We start from the raw sequence: 19,448 nt of genomic DNA, 5'->3' as shown, positions 1-19,448 counted from the left end.
TAAAGTTAATAAAAATAGAAATATTTCCGAGATAAAGAGACTTATAACATCAATAGATCGAACCAAAAGTTGAGCGTCTGATTTCATAATAACCGAGGACCAACCACCAGTTTAAAACTTCTCTAAAAACCATGGCTTTAGCAATAAAAATATCAAAATTATCAAAAATTCGTTATTGACGTGCTGCAATAAATTCACCATTCCCTCCCCTTAAGATACAACCCTTCTATAGCCTGATGTAAGAATAATACAGTATCAATATTTGGCTTAAAATTTCAAATAGGTACCGGAGCATTAACAATAACTCCCTACAACTTCTAGCCGCTTCCCAATCTTGAAGAAAAGACTTTGCATGCCTAATCACAACATGAGGTGAACACATTTTCTACTTCCATACAACAGCGTTTCTATTCTCCCATAGAGCCCAAACTACAATAACCACCATGTGTAAAGTAGAAACAGAAACTGAATTGCATACCCGAACAAACCAATCACTAAACGACTGCATGTGGGGGAAGAGCCAATCAGATTCAGTCATCATCCAACAATCACAGACAAAAGGGTAAGTAACCAAAGTATGTATTATCGTTTCACTTTAACTAGAGCGAACAAGACAAAACTCATTGACTTGGATATTTCTACGAATTAAATTAACCAAGCATGGAATAACATTAAGGCAAACTCGCCATATGAGATTTAAAACTTTCGGTGGAACCCGAATATACCACAGCAAGTGAGTAGTCTGTGTCAAGAATCTATAAACACTTCGAACCGAATAGAATTCACAAATTTCCATACCCAATTATTTGCTTGCCCAGTGATACCCAAATGGATAAACAATATATTATGGGCATCAACCTGATTAAATATAAACAGAATCAAATACCTTTTCTAGCATTCCTGTTGAATGAGATTAGAAACCAAAAACACATCACAATCTGTCTGTTGAGGAGTAGAAACCTTACCATTCAAATTTAATGGCACCTATGGATTCTCCCAAATCGAAATGCTTCTACTATGTCTTTGAGAGAACCTGACGCAATCAACTTCTTACTCTTCCACAAACTTCTCCGCAAGTAGTTTGGATTACTTTCAATCTCCGAATTTAAAAAAGAGCCAAATGGAAAATACTGGCCTTGAGAGTTTTTGCCACCAATGAATTATCTCTAGTGAAAATTGCCCATGCATGCTCCCCTAACATAAATAAATAAATTGAACTCATGCAATTTCTTAAATCCTAACCCACCATCAAACTTTGATTTCGCCATCCGTTTCCAGCTTATCCAATGGATACCTCGTTCGTGAGAGCTCCCTGTCCCATCAAAATCGAGTTATAAGTTACTGCAATTTATAACAAATTGTTTGTAGCATCAAAAATAAATTCATAACATATGTTGAATTGCTTGGAGAACAGTTTTTAACATCACTTCTTTTTCCGCTCCTAAGAATTGAGTTTCTGTCACACTCTATCCTTCATAAATCGATCCAAATTGTATTTTAAAAGAAAATTATATCAATCTCTCATTGATGGACGTTATTTAGTTTTTGAATAGCCACTCTTGACATTGATGGTGGTTATTCTTGCTTTAGACGGCTCATCATCATCCTTTACTTAACTTTCGCCGATGGTTGTGGTTTATAAGTATGGGTTGGTTGCTTATAGCTATCTACTGGTCTTTCTCTTTGTTTTTCTTTACTCGGGGCTTTAATATAATATCTACGGCTTTTTATGACTACTAATTGACAAAAGTTTTTAGCATTGTATTTATGCTTGACAGTGATCAAAGCAACTCAGGAAAAGAGCGACAGTTGGACACTTAGATCCTTTTTCCATTGGATTTTTCTGATTTGAGTCAAGTTCTATTCGGATTGGATCTTTACATTTTTAAGGCTCTATATATTATATTATCTATTGGGCCTATAGGCATTTCCTTTGTACTTAGGCCTTAGTCCTTGTTTTAATCAATAAAAATCTTTATCTTTTAATAAAAAAAAATTAAAAACTATTGAAAATATATATAAAAAATAAAATTAATATTATTTTAAAATTCTCGATAACGTAAGAAAAAAATATAAAATGACGGTTGAGGATTAAAAGTACAATTCACATAGAATTGTAATAACAAAATTTATTTTAATAATATTATTTTTTAATCTTCAAATTTATTTAAATTTCATGTTATTAAAATTTTAATTCAAGATAGAATCGTCATAAAATAAAGAATTTTCTTTTTTATTGGATAACAAAAAAATTTTCTTTTCCTTTACTTTTTACGATAGAAAATATTTTCTTAATAAAAAAATAAAAAGAAGTAAATTTTTTTTAATAGAAGTCATTTTCTAAAATTGAGTAACCTTATTGATATTATTATATAAATTTATTAGTAATTTTATTTTTAAATTATAATCAAAGAATAAAAAGTATATTATTTTTTAAAAAATATATGTTCTATATAAAAAATATTATTCAGAAGTTTTTTTTTTTTTTTTTTTGCAAATATTCGTGATTTTAATTAGTAAAAGAAAAACTTTTCAAATTAGTCGAAGCCCGGTAGTGGTCCAAGCCCATTAAAGTCCTTCCGCCTACCATCAGCGAATTGCGATTTAGCGTCAATCTCGCTCTCTCGCTATCTCTCTCTCTCTGAGTCAAAAATCTGAAACAGAAGAACAGAGTCCACAATCTAGTTCCTTCTGCACTGCCACGTACATGGTCCAATACGTTTGACGAACTACTCTTCCACTCTAGCAAAAGGACACGCCCTCTCCTGTTCTTTCTTTCTTTTACTTCTTCGAACTTTCTGCTCTTCTCTTCTCTTCTCTTTCTCTTTTTTGAGCTCTGTTCTTCTTTCTCAGGCAATTCAAGATGGGTCATCAAATGTTTTTAAACAACCACCATGAATCTAGCAGAGATCAAGGTTTTGTTATAGACATATACCCTCTTAGTAGCTACTACTTTGGTTCCAAAGACCCTCTTCCTTTCAGAGACGAGACCTTAGCTGATCGTGTCCAGAGGATGAAATTAAAGTACCCTTCTTATCTTAGCTTCTTTTTGGTTTAATGGGTTCTTTTCTTTTTGGGTTTCTTTTGCTTTTGTAGATTGATTTTGAACTGTTTGTGGAATTTTAGCTATCAAACTCGTGGATTGAGGACGTGCGTGGAGGCAGTTATTTTGGTAAGATACTTCAATACGCGATTCGATTTTCTTGATGTTGTTATTTGATGATTTTGTGAAATCGTTTTATGGATTGGCGATTCTTTAATTCTTCATGTACCATGTTAATTGTGTGGCATATGGTATGGTCCCAAGTTTGAGGATTACCAATTAATACTTATATGAGTGATAGAGATTGGCAGCTTCTTTTATCCCCATTATTAAGAAATGCTTTTGAGATGATACTGAATTGGGAGGTTGTTTGTAATGTTATTGAATCAGGTTGAGTTGTTCAAACATCCACATGTTTTGCTATTGCAAATAAAAAATTCCATCTTTAAGCTTCCTGGTGGTCGCATAAGACCTCATGAATCAGGTAAGTATCTATTTCTTTTTAAGTAATTCTATAGAGATGAAATTGGCAAGATGAAGCATTAATCAACTGTGGGGGTATCCTTGTAAGGGCTTATTGAATTGGGGTGTTTTTTTGAGTTTCCAGAGGTTGAAGGATTGAAACGTAAGCTATCAAGAAAGCTCTCTCTAAATGAAGACAAAACCGATTGGGAGGTAGTGACTAGTGAGTTGCTTTTCTGGTTATTAATATTATCATTTTATGTTGAGTGGGCATTATATATTTTTAATTATCAGGTGGATGAATGCCTTGGGATGTGGTGGAGGCCTGACTTTGAAACTTTGTTGTGTCCATACATGCCCCCTAATGTAAACTCTCCTAAGGTACGCGAATTGAATTTGCTCTCTTGCCTTTGTTGTTGCATGAGTTCTTAAGTTCTCATGCTTTGTCCATTTCTTTAGGAATGCACAAAACTCTACCTTGTGAGGTTACCGATGAGTCGAAAGTTCATTGTACCAAAAAATCTTAAACTGCTTGCGGTTCCATTGTGCCAGATTCATGAAAATCACAAGGTAAAATTCTTTGTTGTGTTTGGTTGATATTGATGGTATTGATGCATTAGCTCCAAGTTAAGATTAAATCAGCCTGGTAGTTTACCTTTTCATGTTCTAGTTGACTATTAATAATTGGAAAAATTACTATTTGATCTCTATATTATAGAAAATTCATTAATTAGTCCCTTAATTTTAAAAAATGCATTAAAATGTCCCTAACGTTTTAAAAAGTCTATTAATTGGTCTCTCTAGTAATTTTATCCATTAAATATTGTAAAAAGGCCTAAAATATCTTCGATAAGGAGGGATTAATTAGTATATTTTTTTTTACAAAATTAAAGAATCAACTAATTAGTTTTTCCAAATCACAAGGATTAAATAGTAAAACATTAATGGCTAAAACTAAAGGAATGAATAATTATTAGATATTTTAAAACCTCATGATATTTTAATGTATTTTTCAAAATTGAGAAACTAATTAATGAGTTTTTCTATAACACAAGGATTAAATAGTAAATTTCCCTTCTTAATTTCTCTTTCACTCTCTTTGTATATTGGAAATCTTTTCTTCCTTTCATTCTTTCTTCTTCTTCTTCTTCTTTCTTATTTATTTATTTAACTGTTTTTGGGGGTGGGTGGGGTGAGTTGGAGGGGTCAGTTTATTTGGGATCATCAAATGCTGTCTAACAAAATATAAAGGATTTAGTCTATTTTGGCTCCAGCATAAGTTCTCTAAAGATAAAATTCAATGTAATTTTCATATGTAATGTATTTTAACTGTCATATTTTGCAGACCTATGGACCAATAATATCGGGAATACCACAGCTGCTATCAAAGTTCTCCTTCAACATTATCAATTCTTAAACTAGGCAACTTCATTGTGATTGAGGTGAGTACAGAGGTGGGGTATACAGTTGTTAGAAAAGGCTTATGGCAGGGACATCTACTTCGTCAGAAGTCTCTATATAAATATTGTATATACAATAGAATCTTACATGTAACTAACTAACTGGTATTGATGGTTTGTAATGTTGAAACAGCAATATATATGTTGCATTAATATTTGTGTGCCTTTTTTTTATTGTTTCAATGTCTAGACTACAGTATTCCGTTATTAAACTCTCCCCCTATCCTCCTTTTTTCCCTTTTCTTTTTTCCTTCTAGTTGTCAACAAGCAAAATCTGGAAAAATGCATCCTTTTCATTTTAGCAAAATACTGACTAAAGTACATTTTTCAGAAATTTGGTATATGCTCTCTTTGTTTTTACACATGCTACATAAAAATTTGCTAGTCTTAAACCAACATGTTCTTATATATTGGCAGTTTTAAATAGCTGTTATCAATGAATTTTCATAAATTGATTATAGTTTTGGTCCTGCATATAACCTTGGTAAGTTGGTGAATCATTATTCCATGAGAATTTTATTGGTTCCCAGTATGCTTACCTTTTAGTTCTAATTCAAAAATTGTAAACTCCTCCTCTCCCTTTCACATGAACATTTCCGAATGTGTTCCATATGACAGAGGAAAGGGAAAAAAGGAAACACAAAAAGAGCAAGCAAGCTTTAACAGTTTGTTGAGTTTGACCAAACATTCAAGTTGAAGCTGGAATGGATGTACATATTTGCTTCAGGTTATGAAATGCTTACATAGTGGTGACGTTATAGAAACAACCAATTAGCTCCTAGAAACTTGTGAAGCTACGGAACCATCAAAGCTGATTACTTGATACATGACTTGTATTTTTCTGTTGTATATAACTTTTGTAGCTATGCTTCTTAATCTTGCTTGTAGCAATTTTAGCTTGTCTCCTCTTCTGTCATTTGAGTTCTCCTCTGACTGAAATGGCTTTGGCTTTTGTCATTGAAGCAGGTTATATTGATTTTTTCATTACAACTGAAAAGTATCAGTCCTTGTGGTTTCTCCTAATGTCCTAAGATTTGTTGGTTTGGCTCATCTGTTTGCACCTGCTAGTTCCACTTTTTAGTAGTTTTCGACTTTTCATAGCAAGTTTAGGACTAGGATTGTTTTCTTGTACCTAGTAAAAACTTCTGGTTGGATGCTTTAACAGTGCCATCGTGTGAAGCGTTTATCGTTTGATGATGTCCGAGCGGCTGAAGAGTTGCTTGCTCATGGCAATAGGTGAGATTCACCTTCTTCTGCAAATACTCTAGTAGTTGAGTCTCTGAAAATAAAATAATAAATCATTCTTCTTTTGATTACACGTGCATCCGTGTCGTAGTTAACCTTTTATGCACTCAGTAGCTGCATAATGTAGGAAAATGTTCAGATTAGCTCTGATTTGCAGTTAGCACTGTGGCACCTTCAGATTTTTCTGTAAGCTGGGGGAGCTTCTGAAAAATTGAATGGAGATTCAGCTGTTATGATCTTCTACACTGGTTTACTTCTGAACACAAGTTGAAAAAAACGTCTAATGGTTTTGTAATAGGGAAAATATGTGCCTTGTTATGACCAAAATGCTTCTCAATTTGCAAGTATTTTGGGTGCCTTGGATTCATATTTCTAGCCCAAGAAGCTAATGCTGGAAGCATCAATGGCAACATACTTGTTCTTACATGAACCCCTTCCTACATAGGCCTTTTTTTTTTTTTTTTCTATGTGGGTCAAAATGCTCATTTTTTTTTATCTATAAATAAACTCTTCCCACCTCTAAAAAAAATAAAGTGTATTAAAAATTTAATAGACTAAACTGATTTGATTTAAATTGATTTTTTATTTAATTTAATTGGATTTAATTTTATTAAATATTTAAATTTAAATTAATTTTTTATTTAATTTAATTTAATTATATCAAATATTTTTAATTTAATTTTAAATTAAATCAACCAAACAGTGAGCTGACCACAGGTTTCAAAGTCTAATTCTTATTTCCTGGAAGTAGTTAAGGAATGTGGGACCATGGCAAGAGACTTCTCTATCAAAAGCTCCATGCTTGTCCAGCGCGAGGGAAGCAAAGAATCTTCCGCAATTCTCATTTTCTATTATGGTTTGGCATTGCTTTTTTGAAAAGTCATCATTTTAAATATTATCAAAAGAGTATTTAAATAAATTTACTAGGCTATTTTTAAGTTTTTCTTAAATATATTAAATTTAGATTTTATTTATTTTATAAAAAATAAAAAATATTTTTATATTTTTTTGACATTTAAAATATTAAAAAATTGTTAATAAAAAATATGTTATTGTTGAATAGAAAATAAGGTCATTTTTAAGACATTTTCATTTTATTTTTAACATTTTATTATTAGAAATCTATATAAATTTAGCTAAAAGTTTAAAATTATTCTTAAATTATATAGAACTATTTAAAATATTAATTTTTATTTTTATTTACTGTTGTATTATCATAAAAATGTATCATATAAAATTATTATCTGTCATGACTTTCGAGTGAATTATATTTTCAGCTTATTTAAATTTATTTCAATTGTTAAGCACAAATTAGAATTGAAAAATAAATATAATTTACTAATAAATTTGATTTGACAAGGACCGTATTGTGGCTAATCGTGATACTTCCTTTTCACTGTTAGGTGGTGCCTAATCCTGGCCGTTGATTTCAGAAAAAAAAATCATGCCCGTTGATTGGTTTGAAATCAGGCTTGGATCAAATCGGTTAATCATGGTTTGAAACTCTTGACTGGCTCACCAATTTTAATCGAACTTCGAATTAAGACCCCTACATTATGTGTAGAAGGAAATTTTTTTGAAAATAATTTAATTATTTTTAGAGGTAAATTATTAATTTTTAAAATAATGTTTTTTAAGCAAAGTAAAAAATTTCTAAAAATCTCAATTTTTTCTACCTTCTAAATTAATCTGTTGTAAATATTTGATATCTTCCTTTTTATTATTTTGATTTAGATTTTATTTATTTCAAAAAAAAATCATATTTTATGATATTTGAATCACTCAAAAAATTTAATCAATAAAAATATTTTTAAAATCAAAGAAAAAATAAAAATATTTTAAAGAAAATATTTTTTTTTCTGATATTTTTAAATTTTTATTAATATTTTTATATATAAATTTATTAATATATTTTATTTTTTAAATTAAAATTAAATAATAAAATATATTTTATTTTATCAAAAAATATTTTTTTATAAATTTCTAAAAAAGTATTTTTAAAATATAAATTATTTTCCATTAGTCAAATGAAATTCTAATTTCATTCGAACTTTTTTTACTCCACCTAAATACACTATTAATGACTGGCTTTATTCCCTCTCCCCAAATCTTGAATTGGATTAGGATTTGAATTAAATCAACTCGATTTCATCGAACAGAAGGGCTAACGGCCCAATTAGCATGTGCCACGCGGCGAACCCTTCTTTCTGAAGTGTGAGACAACAACTTTTTTTTAAAGAAAATTACTATTAAATCTTAAATTTTTAAAAAATTAATCAGTTGGCTGCTATTTTAGAACCAATCAATTAAAATATTCTTTTATTTTATAAAATTGAACCATTTTATTTTGTAATATTTTTTTAATAAAAATATTAATCAACTTATTTTATTTTAATTAAAATAATTAAATAATATAAATATTTAAAATTATAAAGATTATATAGCACACATAATTAAAATATAGACACTAAATAACATAAATATTCAAAACAACTAATAATTATTTTAACAGAATAATTAAAGAGATATATTTTAAAAATTAAGATGTAAAATACAACGGTTTAAAAGAAGAGGGTATCATGAGTATTTTTGTTTGAAAATTAAAATGTATAATTAATATTTAAAAGTATATATAATTAATATATGATTCACTCATATAACTAAGAAATATAAAATAATTTAATATATTTATGATTGAAATTATAATAAAAGTGTAAAAATAAATAATAATATTAAATTATATACATTCATACTTAAAGATAATAATTAAATGATACATGATTAATATATAAAAGCCTATTATAAAATATATAATATGTATTCTATATAATTAATAAAGTAATTTAATATATTTATGATTGAAATTATTTTAAATAAAAATAAAAATAAAAATAAAAATAAAATAAAATATTAGAAAAATTACTTTTTAATTCCTGATATTTAACGTAATTAACACTTATATCCTTCTATTTTGGCGATACAACACTTAAGTCTCTCACTTTCTCTTCCGTCTAAATTTATAGTTCTTCCATCCAAAATAGTCGTTTGGTCAAAGAGTCAAAAGTGAGATGTGAGAATTTTTTTCAAAAATGTCTTAATGAACTTGTTAAAACCTTTTCAACGTAAAATCCCTCCATCTTCTTTCTCTTTCATATATTCTCTATTTTCTTTTACCTCAAATTGATTCTCTTTTTTTTTTTTTCATTTTTTTCTCCTTTATATCTTCTCAATTTCTTTTTGATATTATTGATTTTTTCATAAATTTTCTAAAAATTATGAAGTGGATTAAAAGATTTAGAGAGAATAGATGTTTACAACAACATTGAAGGAATATCTACTGAAATTGCCCCATTTCTCCAAGTTATAAGCAGTAAAATGTTTACAACAACAATCCATTGTGAACTTCTCTCAACACCCTTCTCTCTTCAAATCCACCACCACTTCCCCGATCAGCACTACCACTACCAATTTTCCAATTCCCACCTTGTTGACATATTCAATAGCATAAGCAGAAGCCATCATAGGATCCTCCCCAGGAGTTTTTAGCCTCTCCCCATCTGAAATTCCTAAAAATATTAATATTATGAGCCCAAAATATCAATTTTGCTTGCCCAACATTATATATTGCGTCTTATTAAAAGCAGCAGCTAATATAATAACTTGAGGAAAACCGGTTGCTGAAGAAACAGGTCCACCTTCAAAGAAGACACCTGGACCATTAGTGGCAATTCCATGGAGAGACTCATACTATCATTCATAAGGTGGGATTCCAAGTCTTGGGATTCTTGGAGCATTGTTTGAGAGTTGCAAGATTTTTTTTTTGGAGAGTCAATAGAGAGATAGAGAGAGTGAGCTCTTACGGGAACAGAAAGAGATTTGTTGCAGAAGGTAGGAGTTATGGTGAGGAGGCTTACATGAGAACTGAGGGATCAATGATTTGGAGATGGAGAATTGAAGGAATAGTATGAGGAAGAAGAAGAACAACCTACGGTGAAGAGGTATTGGATTTTGGTTTCGTGATTTTTAATAGATGGAGTGTTGGAGAAATAATATGAGGTAGAAGAAAAAGAAGAATTTACAATGAAAAGGCATTGGGTTTCGTGATTTTGAAATAGAGGGACTTTTATTGAGAGCCAATTTTATCAATTCACGTATTCCAAACGGCTATTTTGGACGGAAGGACTATGAATTTGAGGGACTATGAATTTGAGGGACTTAAGTATTCGATCGCAAAATAGAGGGAAAGAAGTGTTAATTACGTTAAATCTCAGGGACTAAAAAATATTTTTTTCTAAAATATTAGATTATGTAACTCATACTTAAAAATATTTTAGGTTATAATATCTATATGCAATTTTAATTACTTATATATAGGTATATATATAATTTATTAAATTTATAAATATATTTTCAAAATATAAAAAAATATTTTTTATTCGATTCTAAATTAACTCTGATTTGATTTTCAATAAAAAAAAAATCATAACCAAAGTTTTTTTTTTTTTTGAAGTCAATCATAACCAAAGTTAAAAACTTATAAACAATAAATGTAAGTTTAGTTCGAATTTTACAGAAAATATAAGATAATTTGTCTTGATAGTGAAATTTCACCCATAAAGTGTTAAATATTAGATTATAAAAATTTATTTTATGCTCATTTTATAGCCTCACTGAATTAATAATTGAAATATTTTAAAAAAATATTAATTTAAATAATTTATTTTTATTGATTATTTTTTAATACTTTAAAAAATACAAGAGAATATTTTTCTAAAAAGTATCTTTAGGAAACAAACTTTGGATTAATTTAATATAATTCTTTAATTAAGATAGGAGAGCTTTAGCAAATTGGGCATGCCTTTTTTTTTTTTATTAAAAAAAAAAAGCTAGTCTCTCATTTTTTTTAATTTATAATATAATATTATTTGACATAAAAATATTTAATATATTATCATCAAAATTTTATAGAATTAAAATAAAATTTTTATAGAAAATACATGATGATTTTCGTCACAAAATCAACTGTAGATTTTAACTTGAAAAAGTGCAAAAATTACAACATATATTTTTTATAGTTATTTTTTTAATTTTAATTAAATATTTAATTCCACCATATTTAAATTTAAAATAATTTAATAATATAATTCTTAAAATTTAATAAAATCTATAATTTAATTTTCATTGTTTTAATAGTAAATAATTTAATTATTAAAATTTTATTTTATTAATAAAATAATTATTTTATTAAATTTAAATTTAATTAACTATAAACTGGAGAAGGTAATTAAGTTAAAAAATTAAATTATTATAAATTATTAAAATTAAAGTAACAAAATTATTATAAAAAGTGATTTCTCATTAAAATAATAGGAGTAAATTATAAATTTTAGTTAAATATTAAAAAGTATATTATAAATTATTTTAAGGATAATATTATGATCTGCTTTAAAAAAAAAATATCATGATCGGAGGACTAAAGAAGCTTTTAGCTCTTTGTTTGAAAAGCATAAGAGAGGGAGTGTGGTGGGGAGTTAATGGATTAAGTATTTTTGGCTATGCTGTTGACTAGTTATATTTAAGATGAATTCAAATTAAAAAAAAAAAAAGAATTTAAGTAGTTACAGTGAATTTAAATTTAAAAGAAATTAGCTTTTATAAATTCAAATAGTGTATTCTGTTTAAATTTGTTTATATAAATAATTAATTTAATGTAATAAAAAATATTTTATAATAATATTTATAATTTTTTTATATTTATTTTTATTTAAATTTTATTATTATTTTTTAAAATATTAAATTTTTTAAATGAAAATTATTAATAAAAAATATTTTTATATAATTAATATTAAAATATATAAAATTAAATGAGTTGAAATTTTATTTAAATAATAATAATAAATTTAAAATTTGAAATGAATTTAAATAATTTAAATTAATTTTTAATTAAATTTAAAATAAATTGAAATATTATTAATATAAATTAAATTTAAATTCAAATAATTTAATTTTGGTGGACATCTTACCCACGTTACATCCCTAAGTGTTGAAGAGGCGCAAGTAGAGAGAGAGAGAGAGAGAGAGAGAGAGAGAGAGAGAGAGAGGGGCTGAGTAATAAACGAAGGGAAAAGTAAACGGGAAAGTCACAGCTTCTTCCTGTGTTCTGTAATGGCGACTGGTCCTTAACTGACCAGTGTTAACAAAGACTAGTCATTTCTTCTACTTAAACCTACTCAAGCATTTCCGCTTTTCTCATCCGAAGACTTTCAACGACTCTCCTCTCTCTTCCACTTCCTGATCATGAAGAAGGGATCCTTAAACCCTAACGTCAAGCTCAAGCTCTCTCTCCCTCCTCCCGATGAAGTTTCCTTCGCCAAGTTCCTGTAAGCCTCATTCTCTCTTTTTGACTATGCCTTTATTTGTTACAGAATTCGCTCATTTGTTATGCTTAATCGTTGCCAGAACCCAAAGCGGTACATTTATGGATGGTGATTTGCTTGTCAATCGAGATGGAGTTCGAATTGTCTCGCAAAGCGAACCCGAAGCTGTAAGATGTTTCTGATTTTCTCTTCTACTAGAAATTATGTGGTGTTGTTCCATTATCGTTCTATGAGAGGAAAGAGCTGAATTTCTTTATTTGGAGATAAGTTCAACATTAGATCGCTCGTTGAAGGACATTTGTTCTGGGTTTCTTCTTTTAAAGGATAGTTTCCATATGCAAAATTCAGTTTCTTGTGAGATGAAAATGTGATTTAACACCTTGACTAATCCATTCCTCAAAACATTCGTTACTTTTCATTTTACTTTAACATAGTGTTTGGTAATTCATTTTACAAATTTATGCGAAATTTAATTGAATTCTGAATAGAATTCATTTGAAATGAATTCTATTGTTAAAATGCAGAATTCAATTGAATTTTATATCACTCATATTTTCATTCTCTAAACTACTATATTTAATAAATTTATAACAATTAATAAAAATATGAACAAATTAAAAATATATTAATAAGTTTAAAATAAATTTTCATGATTTAGAGATTTAAATAATAAAATAAATAGAATTATTGGTAAGAGAAAATAAACTTAGATATTATAAAATTAGAAAAAAAGAAAGGGGTAAATTGCAGTTTAGTCCCTTTGGTTTAATGAAATGTCTACTTTAATCATCATGTTTTAAAAATTCTACAATTTAATCATTGACATCTAAAAAAACTACAATTTAGTCTCTGCCTTTAAATTTCCTAGTTAATCTTCCTTTTATTTAAATGAAAATGGCCAAACTACCTTTTATTATATATTTTTAATCTAAAACAACATAATTCTTGAGATTTAATTAAATCTACAATAAAGTCTCTATAGTTTTTCAAATTGATTCTTGTATTTTATAATTATTTAAGAGTAAAATCTCAAAATTAACCTCTATATATTTAATTATTTATAAATAATCCTTGTATTTTACAATTGAATCCCTATAGTATATTTTGAAATAAGTTATTTTAGTTTTATACATTAATCTCTAAATAATTATAATATTTAGAAATAAACTTCATATTTTATATGAATTGATCTTTTAATGTTGTAGTTATTTATCAAAGGCCCTTATATTTTTATAAATTAATTTTTAAGTATTATAAATATTTACAGATAAACCCTTATAGTTTAAGAATATTGAAAATCAAACTAAATTAAGAAAGAGGTATAATTAGGAGTAAATATTTTGTTGGTTCAGTTCTAAACTGAAATCAAAAATTAAAAAATAAAAATCATAAAAATTACAATAAAAATCGAATGGAAATTAATAATCGAATCGCCTTCTATAAGCGTTTGTGCTGGGAAATGAAATAACAGTTTAAATTTTGTGGGCAGGAATTAGAGGTGTGCGCTTCTGGGATGGTTCCTTGCAGGAACCTGAACCGGAACCGAAAGTCGGTTTCTTGAATTTCTTTGAACCAAAATGAGAATCTTTTGGTACGGTTCTATGTGTTATCGGTTTTTGTTTAGTTCTAGTATCGGTTCTTATTTCGGTTCTAGTTTCGATACGGTCATCGATTCTTATAATAAAATTTAAACTTGAACGAAATAATTAAATATTTCTAGCATGGTACTAATATTATTTATATTAAATTAACAAGTCTCACATTCAGACTTTAAAATAATATCAAACATCTATAATATCTTATAATATTTCCATTTAAAATATATGAAAACACTAAATAACAAAATATAATATAATCTTCCTATTATAATTTTTAAACTCTTAAAAGAAGAGGAAGAAAAAGTAAAAGAAAACTCTTAATAGAGCTTCTAAAAACTTTATTACAATGTTTCCATAAGAAATAAACTCCAACCGAATAAACTTTTATCATCCTCTAATATGTTGCAAATTTCTTTAGTTTCCTTTATTTTTTGTAACAAAATTACGTAGTTTTATCTAAAACTATGTAATATCTAAAATTACATAGTTTATCTGAATAGTAATTTTTTTTTGAAATAGTCACAATTATTTTAATTTAATTTATTTTCTAATTTTATCAAATTATATTTTATTAATATATATAATCTAGTTCTTTTTTTTTATAACAAAATTATGTAGTTTTATCTAAAACTATGTAATATCTAAAATTACATAGTTTATCTGAATAGTATTTTTTTAAAAATAGTCACAATTATTTTAATTTAATTTATTTTCTAATTTTATCAAATTATATTTTATTAATATATATAATCTAGTTAACGATTACATATATATATAGGAATAATAATAACAATTACAAGTATATATATATATATACATATAAAAGTAATTGATTTTAATAATTTATATTCTATTAGTATAAATTCCATTAATATGGAGATAATGTATAATATAATCTATTTAAATAAAACGAAAAATAATTAACGAATTAAATTAGTTAAATTATTCTCTTATAAGCCTTTAATAATTAACTAGTGACTAAAATACCTAATAATTATATAATTTACGTAATAATTATACTAATAAAATATAAATTACTGAAATAATTATATATATATATATATATCGGTTCTTTGGTATGGTTCTGGTTTGGTACGAGTCCTCTATGGTTCTTATAAAAAATTAGAATCAAAATCAAATATCTAAATAAATTCAGTTCGGTTCCTATATCGGTTCTATTTTGGCTTTGGTTCAGTTCAATACGGTTCTTCGATTTGATTTGGGACCCCAGGAACCGTGCACAACCCTAGCAGCCATGAAACATCCCTATTATTGTATACCCTTTGTATCTCATCTTGTAGCCTATCCTCTTCATATTTAATCTCCATAGTCTACCTAGCAAAGTCCTGCTGAATATATCCAAATCTCAAATTTCTATTCTTGCCATTTTTGAAGCATACTCACCTTCCAACTACTATATATATATGTGTGTGTGTGTGTGTGTGTGTCTCATAGTGACATCTGTAACTTCTGATTCAAAATTTCTTTGTGTGATTTCAGTCCATGTTGAGCATGGATTCAGGAATGATGAGTAGAGAAATAAAAGGAATAAAGGGGCTACATACAGTTCCCTTAATTGTGAACTGAAAAAGCAATGATTAGTGTGCTAAACTTTAACATTCTTATTCTGTCTATTAGATAGATATATTACTTATATGTAATTTCCTGCCTTACAAACTTTTAGTTTGTTTTATGTGCTTGTCTTTCTTCAGCCACCTCCTATTAAACCATCGGACAACCAGTTGAATTTAGCAGACATAGACACCATTAAGGTCATTGGGAAGGGAAGCAGTGGAATTGTGCAACTGGTGCAACATAAATGGACAGGCCAGTTTTTTGCATTAAAGGTATGACTCGTTCCCCATGAGATATGCATGCTTTGTCATTACATTGCTATTCTTTTCTGTGAAACATTCTTGTTTGATTCAGGTTATACAAATGAATATTGAGGAGAATGCAAGGAAAGCAATTGCCAAGGAACTAAAAATTAATCAATCAGCTCAATGTCCATATGTTGTTATGTGCTACCAGTCTTTCTATGACAATGGTGCCATTTCAATCATCCTAGAGTATATGGATGGTGGATCTTTGGCAGATCTTCTGAAAAAGGTTAAAACAATTCCAGAACCATATCTTGCTGCCATCTGTAAGCAGGTGAAATATCTGGAAAATAATTCGACTAATGAATTTCAGTTGTTTGTTGTAGATACCAATTTATTTGTTTCCCAATCATTTTCCATATTCCTTTTCTTATTGCTGCAGGTGCTCAAGGGTTTGTTGTATCTTCATCATGAAAAACATATTATCCACAGGGACTTAAAACCTTCTAATTTATTAATAAATCATAGAGGAGAAGTCAAGATTACTGACTTTGGTGTGAGTGCAATAATGGCAAGCACTTCTGGACAGGCAAATACTTTTGTTGGTACATACAACTATATGTCTGTAAGTATTTATTTGTACATGTGATAGTGCTGTTTTATTTTTTTTTTCTTTTCTTTTGTTTCCCCCTTTTCTGCAAGAACCTTTCCACATTCATCTGGCTACAAAGGTTCATCATTGTTCTGCTTGTATTTGAAACTTGTCATGGTCTGTAGCCGGAGAGAATTAGTGGGGCAAAGTATGACAACAAAAGTGACATTTGGAGCCTTGGTTTAGTACTGCTGGAGTGTGCAACTGGTCAATTCCCATATTCCCCTTCAGACCAGGAAGTAGGTTGGGCTAGTGTTTATGAGCTTATGGAAGCTGTTGTTGAGCAACCACAACCTTGTGCACCTGCTGACCAATTTTCTCCAGAGTTTTGCTCATTCGTATCTTCATGGTATAGATTATGCACTCTTCTAAAGGACTATAATAGTTGTGTTGTCTTCAATAATGGATTGATTTTATGCTTTCCATATTATATTGATAGGTTCATAATCAGTGATATAATGTGCAAAGCCTCTGTCTTGGTTACTTGTCGTGTTGATCAATTCTTAAGAACGTCTAGTTATTTGATAGAAAATATTTAGTATTTTGTGTATTTGTTATTTTCATTTCTATGGTTGTGTTTTCTGTATTGGAATTAGAATAAAAGAAATAGAGTATTGTTAAATATGTTTATATGCACATGTTTTTTGCATGTCATTTCTGTGTCTTGATGAAATAATAATTCTGGTGTTTCCCCTCACCAACGCTTTTGTTATAAGATCGAATTGGTATTTTTCTTTTGGCCTAGACAACATTATGAATTATGTGGTTACTAATTGACAATGGGCTTGTGCCTTCTTTTACAGTGTGCAGAAAGACCCAAAAGACAGACAGTCGGCTCATGAACTTATGGTGTGTGAAATTCCTATTTTTAATTAATTTTATTTCTTGCCTCCTTAAATTAAGCCGAATCTCAAAAGGTTTTGCTGACTGAACACTTCTATATCTGATTTATTTTTAATTCTTTTCAATGAAATTGCCAGACACATCCATTCATGAGTATGTATGACGACCTACATATAGATCTATCGTCTTACTTCAAAAATGCAGGCTCTCCACTTGCAACCTTGAACTTATGGTAAGTCCAATCTTTATCCTACCTGAAAAATTAAATGATATTGATCTCTGTGATTTTAGTCCGCATCCTTTTGAGTAGTCCATTATATTCATTCTCCTCTGATCTACATATTAATGCATGGTGATCTTTTTTCAGATGCTGATTGAATACTTTTGGTACTCTATTATTTCTTCTGAAACTAGAAAGACAACTTTACTTTTTTTTTTTTTTTGAAAAAAAGAAAACAAAAGGGAAGAGAAGTATTCAGCTGAAGCTATTGCAGGTGAGGGGTTATGGGTTTGATGCCTAACCCTTGCTATAATGGACCAATAGAAAGAAATGGTGAATTGTGATTGGTTCTTTTTCTTTTTTGCTTTCTCTTATCCATATGCCTGTGCACAGACAAACACAAAAATATATCTGCACTACTATAGTATTGGGCATGGCAATTGAAATAGCCAGCCCCCTCAATCTCTTGTTTTCCTAGTAGAGATAGTAGAGAGAGAAGAGGGAAAAAAAAATCTTTTGTCAGCTCTGGAAAAGAATGACTGCATGAACACATAGATTGCCCCCTGTGACTGTGGTGTGGGTTACTGTCATAAAAAATCTTTGTCCCTAGCTTTCAGCTGCATGCGCTATCTGGAGTTCAATTGCCTAGTTAATCATGATATGTGGGATTGACACTGCCTCCAAGTAACTACATGCTATTTGCCAACTTAACCATAATTTTATGTGCATTCATATCTTTTAAAGGTTTGAATACATGAGATTCTCTTTTAAAAGTAATTCCTCTTTGGAAACAGATACAATATGAGACAGTTTGAGAGAAGTTAGCTGCCTGAAATTTGAAGACCTGGTAAGATTCTAGCTCCCACTGCAGTTGAAAATAAACAGCTTCTTGCCATTAAAAGGACAAATGCCAAAGTGGTTATTAAAAGCAGAAGTACTTCATTGTACACATCTCAGTACCAGGAGATTTCTTGTGGGAGGAATCCACTGCTTAATTGAGAGTCTTATGATTGCTGAAACAGGTGCTATTTGCCTTAAATTTATATATGTATAAATAATTGTTTCAGTATCAAGAAATAGTGCCCCTGTAGTAAGAAATATGATACCAAATTACAATTTTTTTTTCAGTTGGCTCAATTACGGCTACTGCATTTAACTCCTGTTTAAAAGGCGTTCCATCTATGGAATCTCTCTTCTTCTTCTTCTTCTTCCGCTTTCTTTGTTTTTTCCCCCTCTTTCTTGCTTGGAGGTTAGCCTATTTGACCTAAAGTTCTATATTGGTCGGCTGCAGCCTGCAGGGGTTGGCTGCTTTGAGATATTCTATTTTACTATATACCATGGCATTGGATGATCTCTCGGCTCTATCCACAAATAAAATACTTTTAATCTGTACGTGAACTTGGATGTTTGGGAAAAACGAGTTCCTCTCAAGTAAGATTAAACATAGCCTAGTCGCACATCCAACCAGATTTATCTATGTCACATGCACTGTATCTATTGAACTCTTTGTCGGCTCAATTTAAACTAGGAATTATTTTTCTCGGGAAAGGACAAGAAAAGAAAAGGAACCCCCGAGCGAGGAGAATACCATGACATGCATCATCGCTAATCCAAACATAAATACTACGAGCAAAAAACGAAACACCTAGGGGTCCAAGACTTTAAACATTTTGCTTTGAGCCGTATTAAATTATTTGCTAATTGAATTAAACTGATATTAAAAAGTAA

The 19,448-nt window shown here is 28.9% G+C and overlaps 2 protein-coding genes across 3 annotated transcripts; both read left to right on the top strand.

Annotated features, from left to right (window-relative positions):
• The first annotated feature begins 2,600 nt into the window (after nucleotides 1-2,600).
• LOC110610374 (pre-mRNA cleavage factor Im 25 kDa subunit 1) lies at nucleotides 2,601-5,120 on the top strand. The gene is made up of 7 exons (XM_021750274.2): nucleotides 2,601-3,024; nucleotides 3,127-3,172; nucleotides 3,434-3,527; nucleotides 3,651-3,718; nucleotides 3,800-3,886; nucleotides 3,965-4,075; nucleotides 4,851-5,120. The coding sequence occupies exons 1-7, from the start codon at nucleotides 2,864-2,866 to the stop codon at nucleotides 4,920-4,922; spliced, it is 639 nt and encodes a 212-aa protein (XP_021605966.1). The 5' UTR covers nucleotides 2,601-2,863; the 3' UTR covers nucleotides 4,923-5,120.
• Nucleotides 5,121-12,280: 7,160 nt separating this feature from the next.
• LOC110612271 (mitogen-activated protein kinase kinase 2) lies at nucleotides 12,281-18,928 on the top strand. 2 transcript variants are annotated; one of them, XR_002487451.2, is made up of 10 exons: nucleotides 12,281-12,590; nucleotides 12,670-12,754; nucleotides 15,898-16,032; nucleotides 16,115-16,339; nucleotides 16,448-16,630; nucleotides 16,783-17,006; nucleotides 17,461-17,506; nucleotides 17,638-17,732; nucleotides 18,515-18,742; nucleotides 18,849-18,928. XR_002487451.2 is itself a non-coding variant. In XM_021753006.2 (9 exons), coding segments are annotated over exons 1-9 (1,077 nt in total). In that variant the 5' UTR covers nucleotides 12,281-12,507; the 3' UTR covers nucleotides 18,516-18,928. The 2 variants fall into 2 exon arrangements, 1 of the variants encoding a protein (XP_021608698.1); XM_021753006.2 differs by having other exon boundaries at nucleotides 18,515-18,928.
• Nucleotides 18,929-19,448: the final 520 nt, after the last annotated feature.

Source organism: Manihot esculenta, chromosome 3, assembly GCF_001659605.2.
Source record: "Manihot esculenta cultivar AM560-2 chromosome 3, M.esculenta_v8, whole genome shotgun sequence".
NCBI lineage: Eukaryota > Viridiplantae > Streptophyta > Magnoliopsida > Malpighiales > Euphorbiaceae > Manihot > Manihot esculenta.
The sequence above is the reverse complement of the archived record's forward strand: the minus strand, read 5'-3'. Positions and strand labels throughout refer to the sequence as shown.

Bases quoted from the DNA above. Each gene is read 5' to 3' on its own strand.
- LOC110612271 (XM_021753006.2), top strand. From the start codon at position 12,508: ATGAAGAAGGGATCCTTAAACCCTAACGTCAAGCTCAAGCTCTCTCTC. The intron at 16,033-16,114 runs GTATGACTCGTT...TGTTTGATTCAG, and splicing joins GCCAGTTTTTTGCATTAAAG to GTTATACAAATGAATATTGA. The intron at 17,007-17,460 runs GTATAGATTATG...CTTCTTTTACAG, and splicing joins TGCTCATTCGTATCTTCATG to TGTGCAGAAAGACCCAAAAG.
- LOC110610374 (XM_021750274.2), top strand. From the start codon at position 2,864: ATGGGTCATCAAATGTTTTTAAACAACCACCATGAATCTAGCAGAGAT. The intron at 3,025-3,126 runs GTACCCTTCTTA...GTGGAATTTTAG, and splicing joins GTCCAGAGGATGAAATTAAA to CTATCAAACTCGTGGATTGA. The intron at 4,076-4,850 runs GTAAAATTCTTT...CATATTTTGCAG, and splicing joins AGATTCATGAAAATCACAAG to ACCTATGGACCAATAATATC.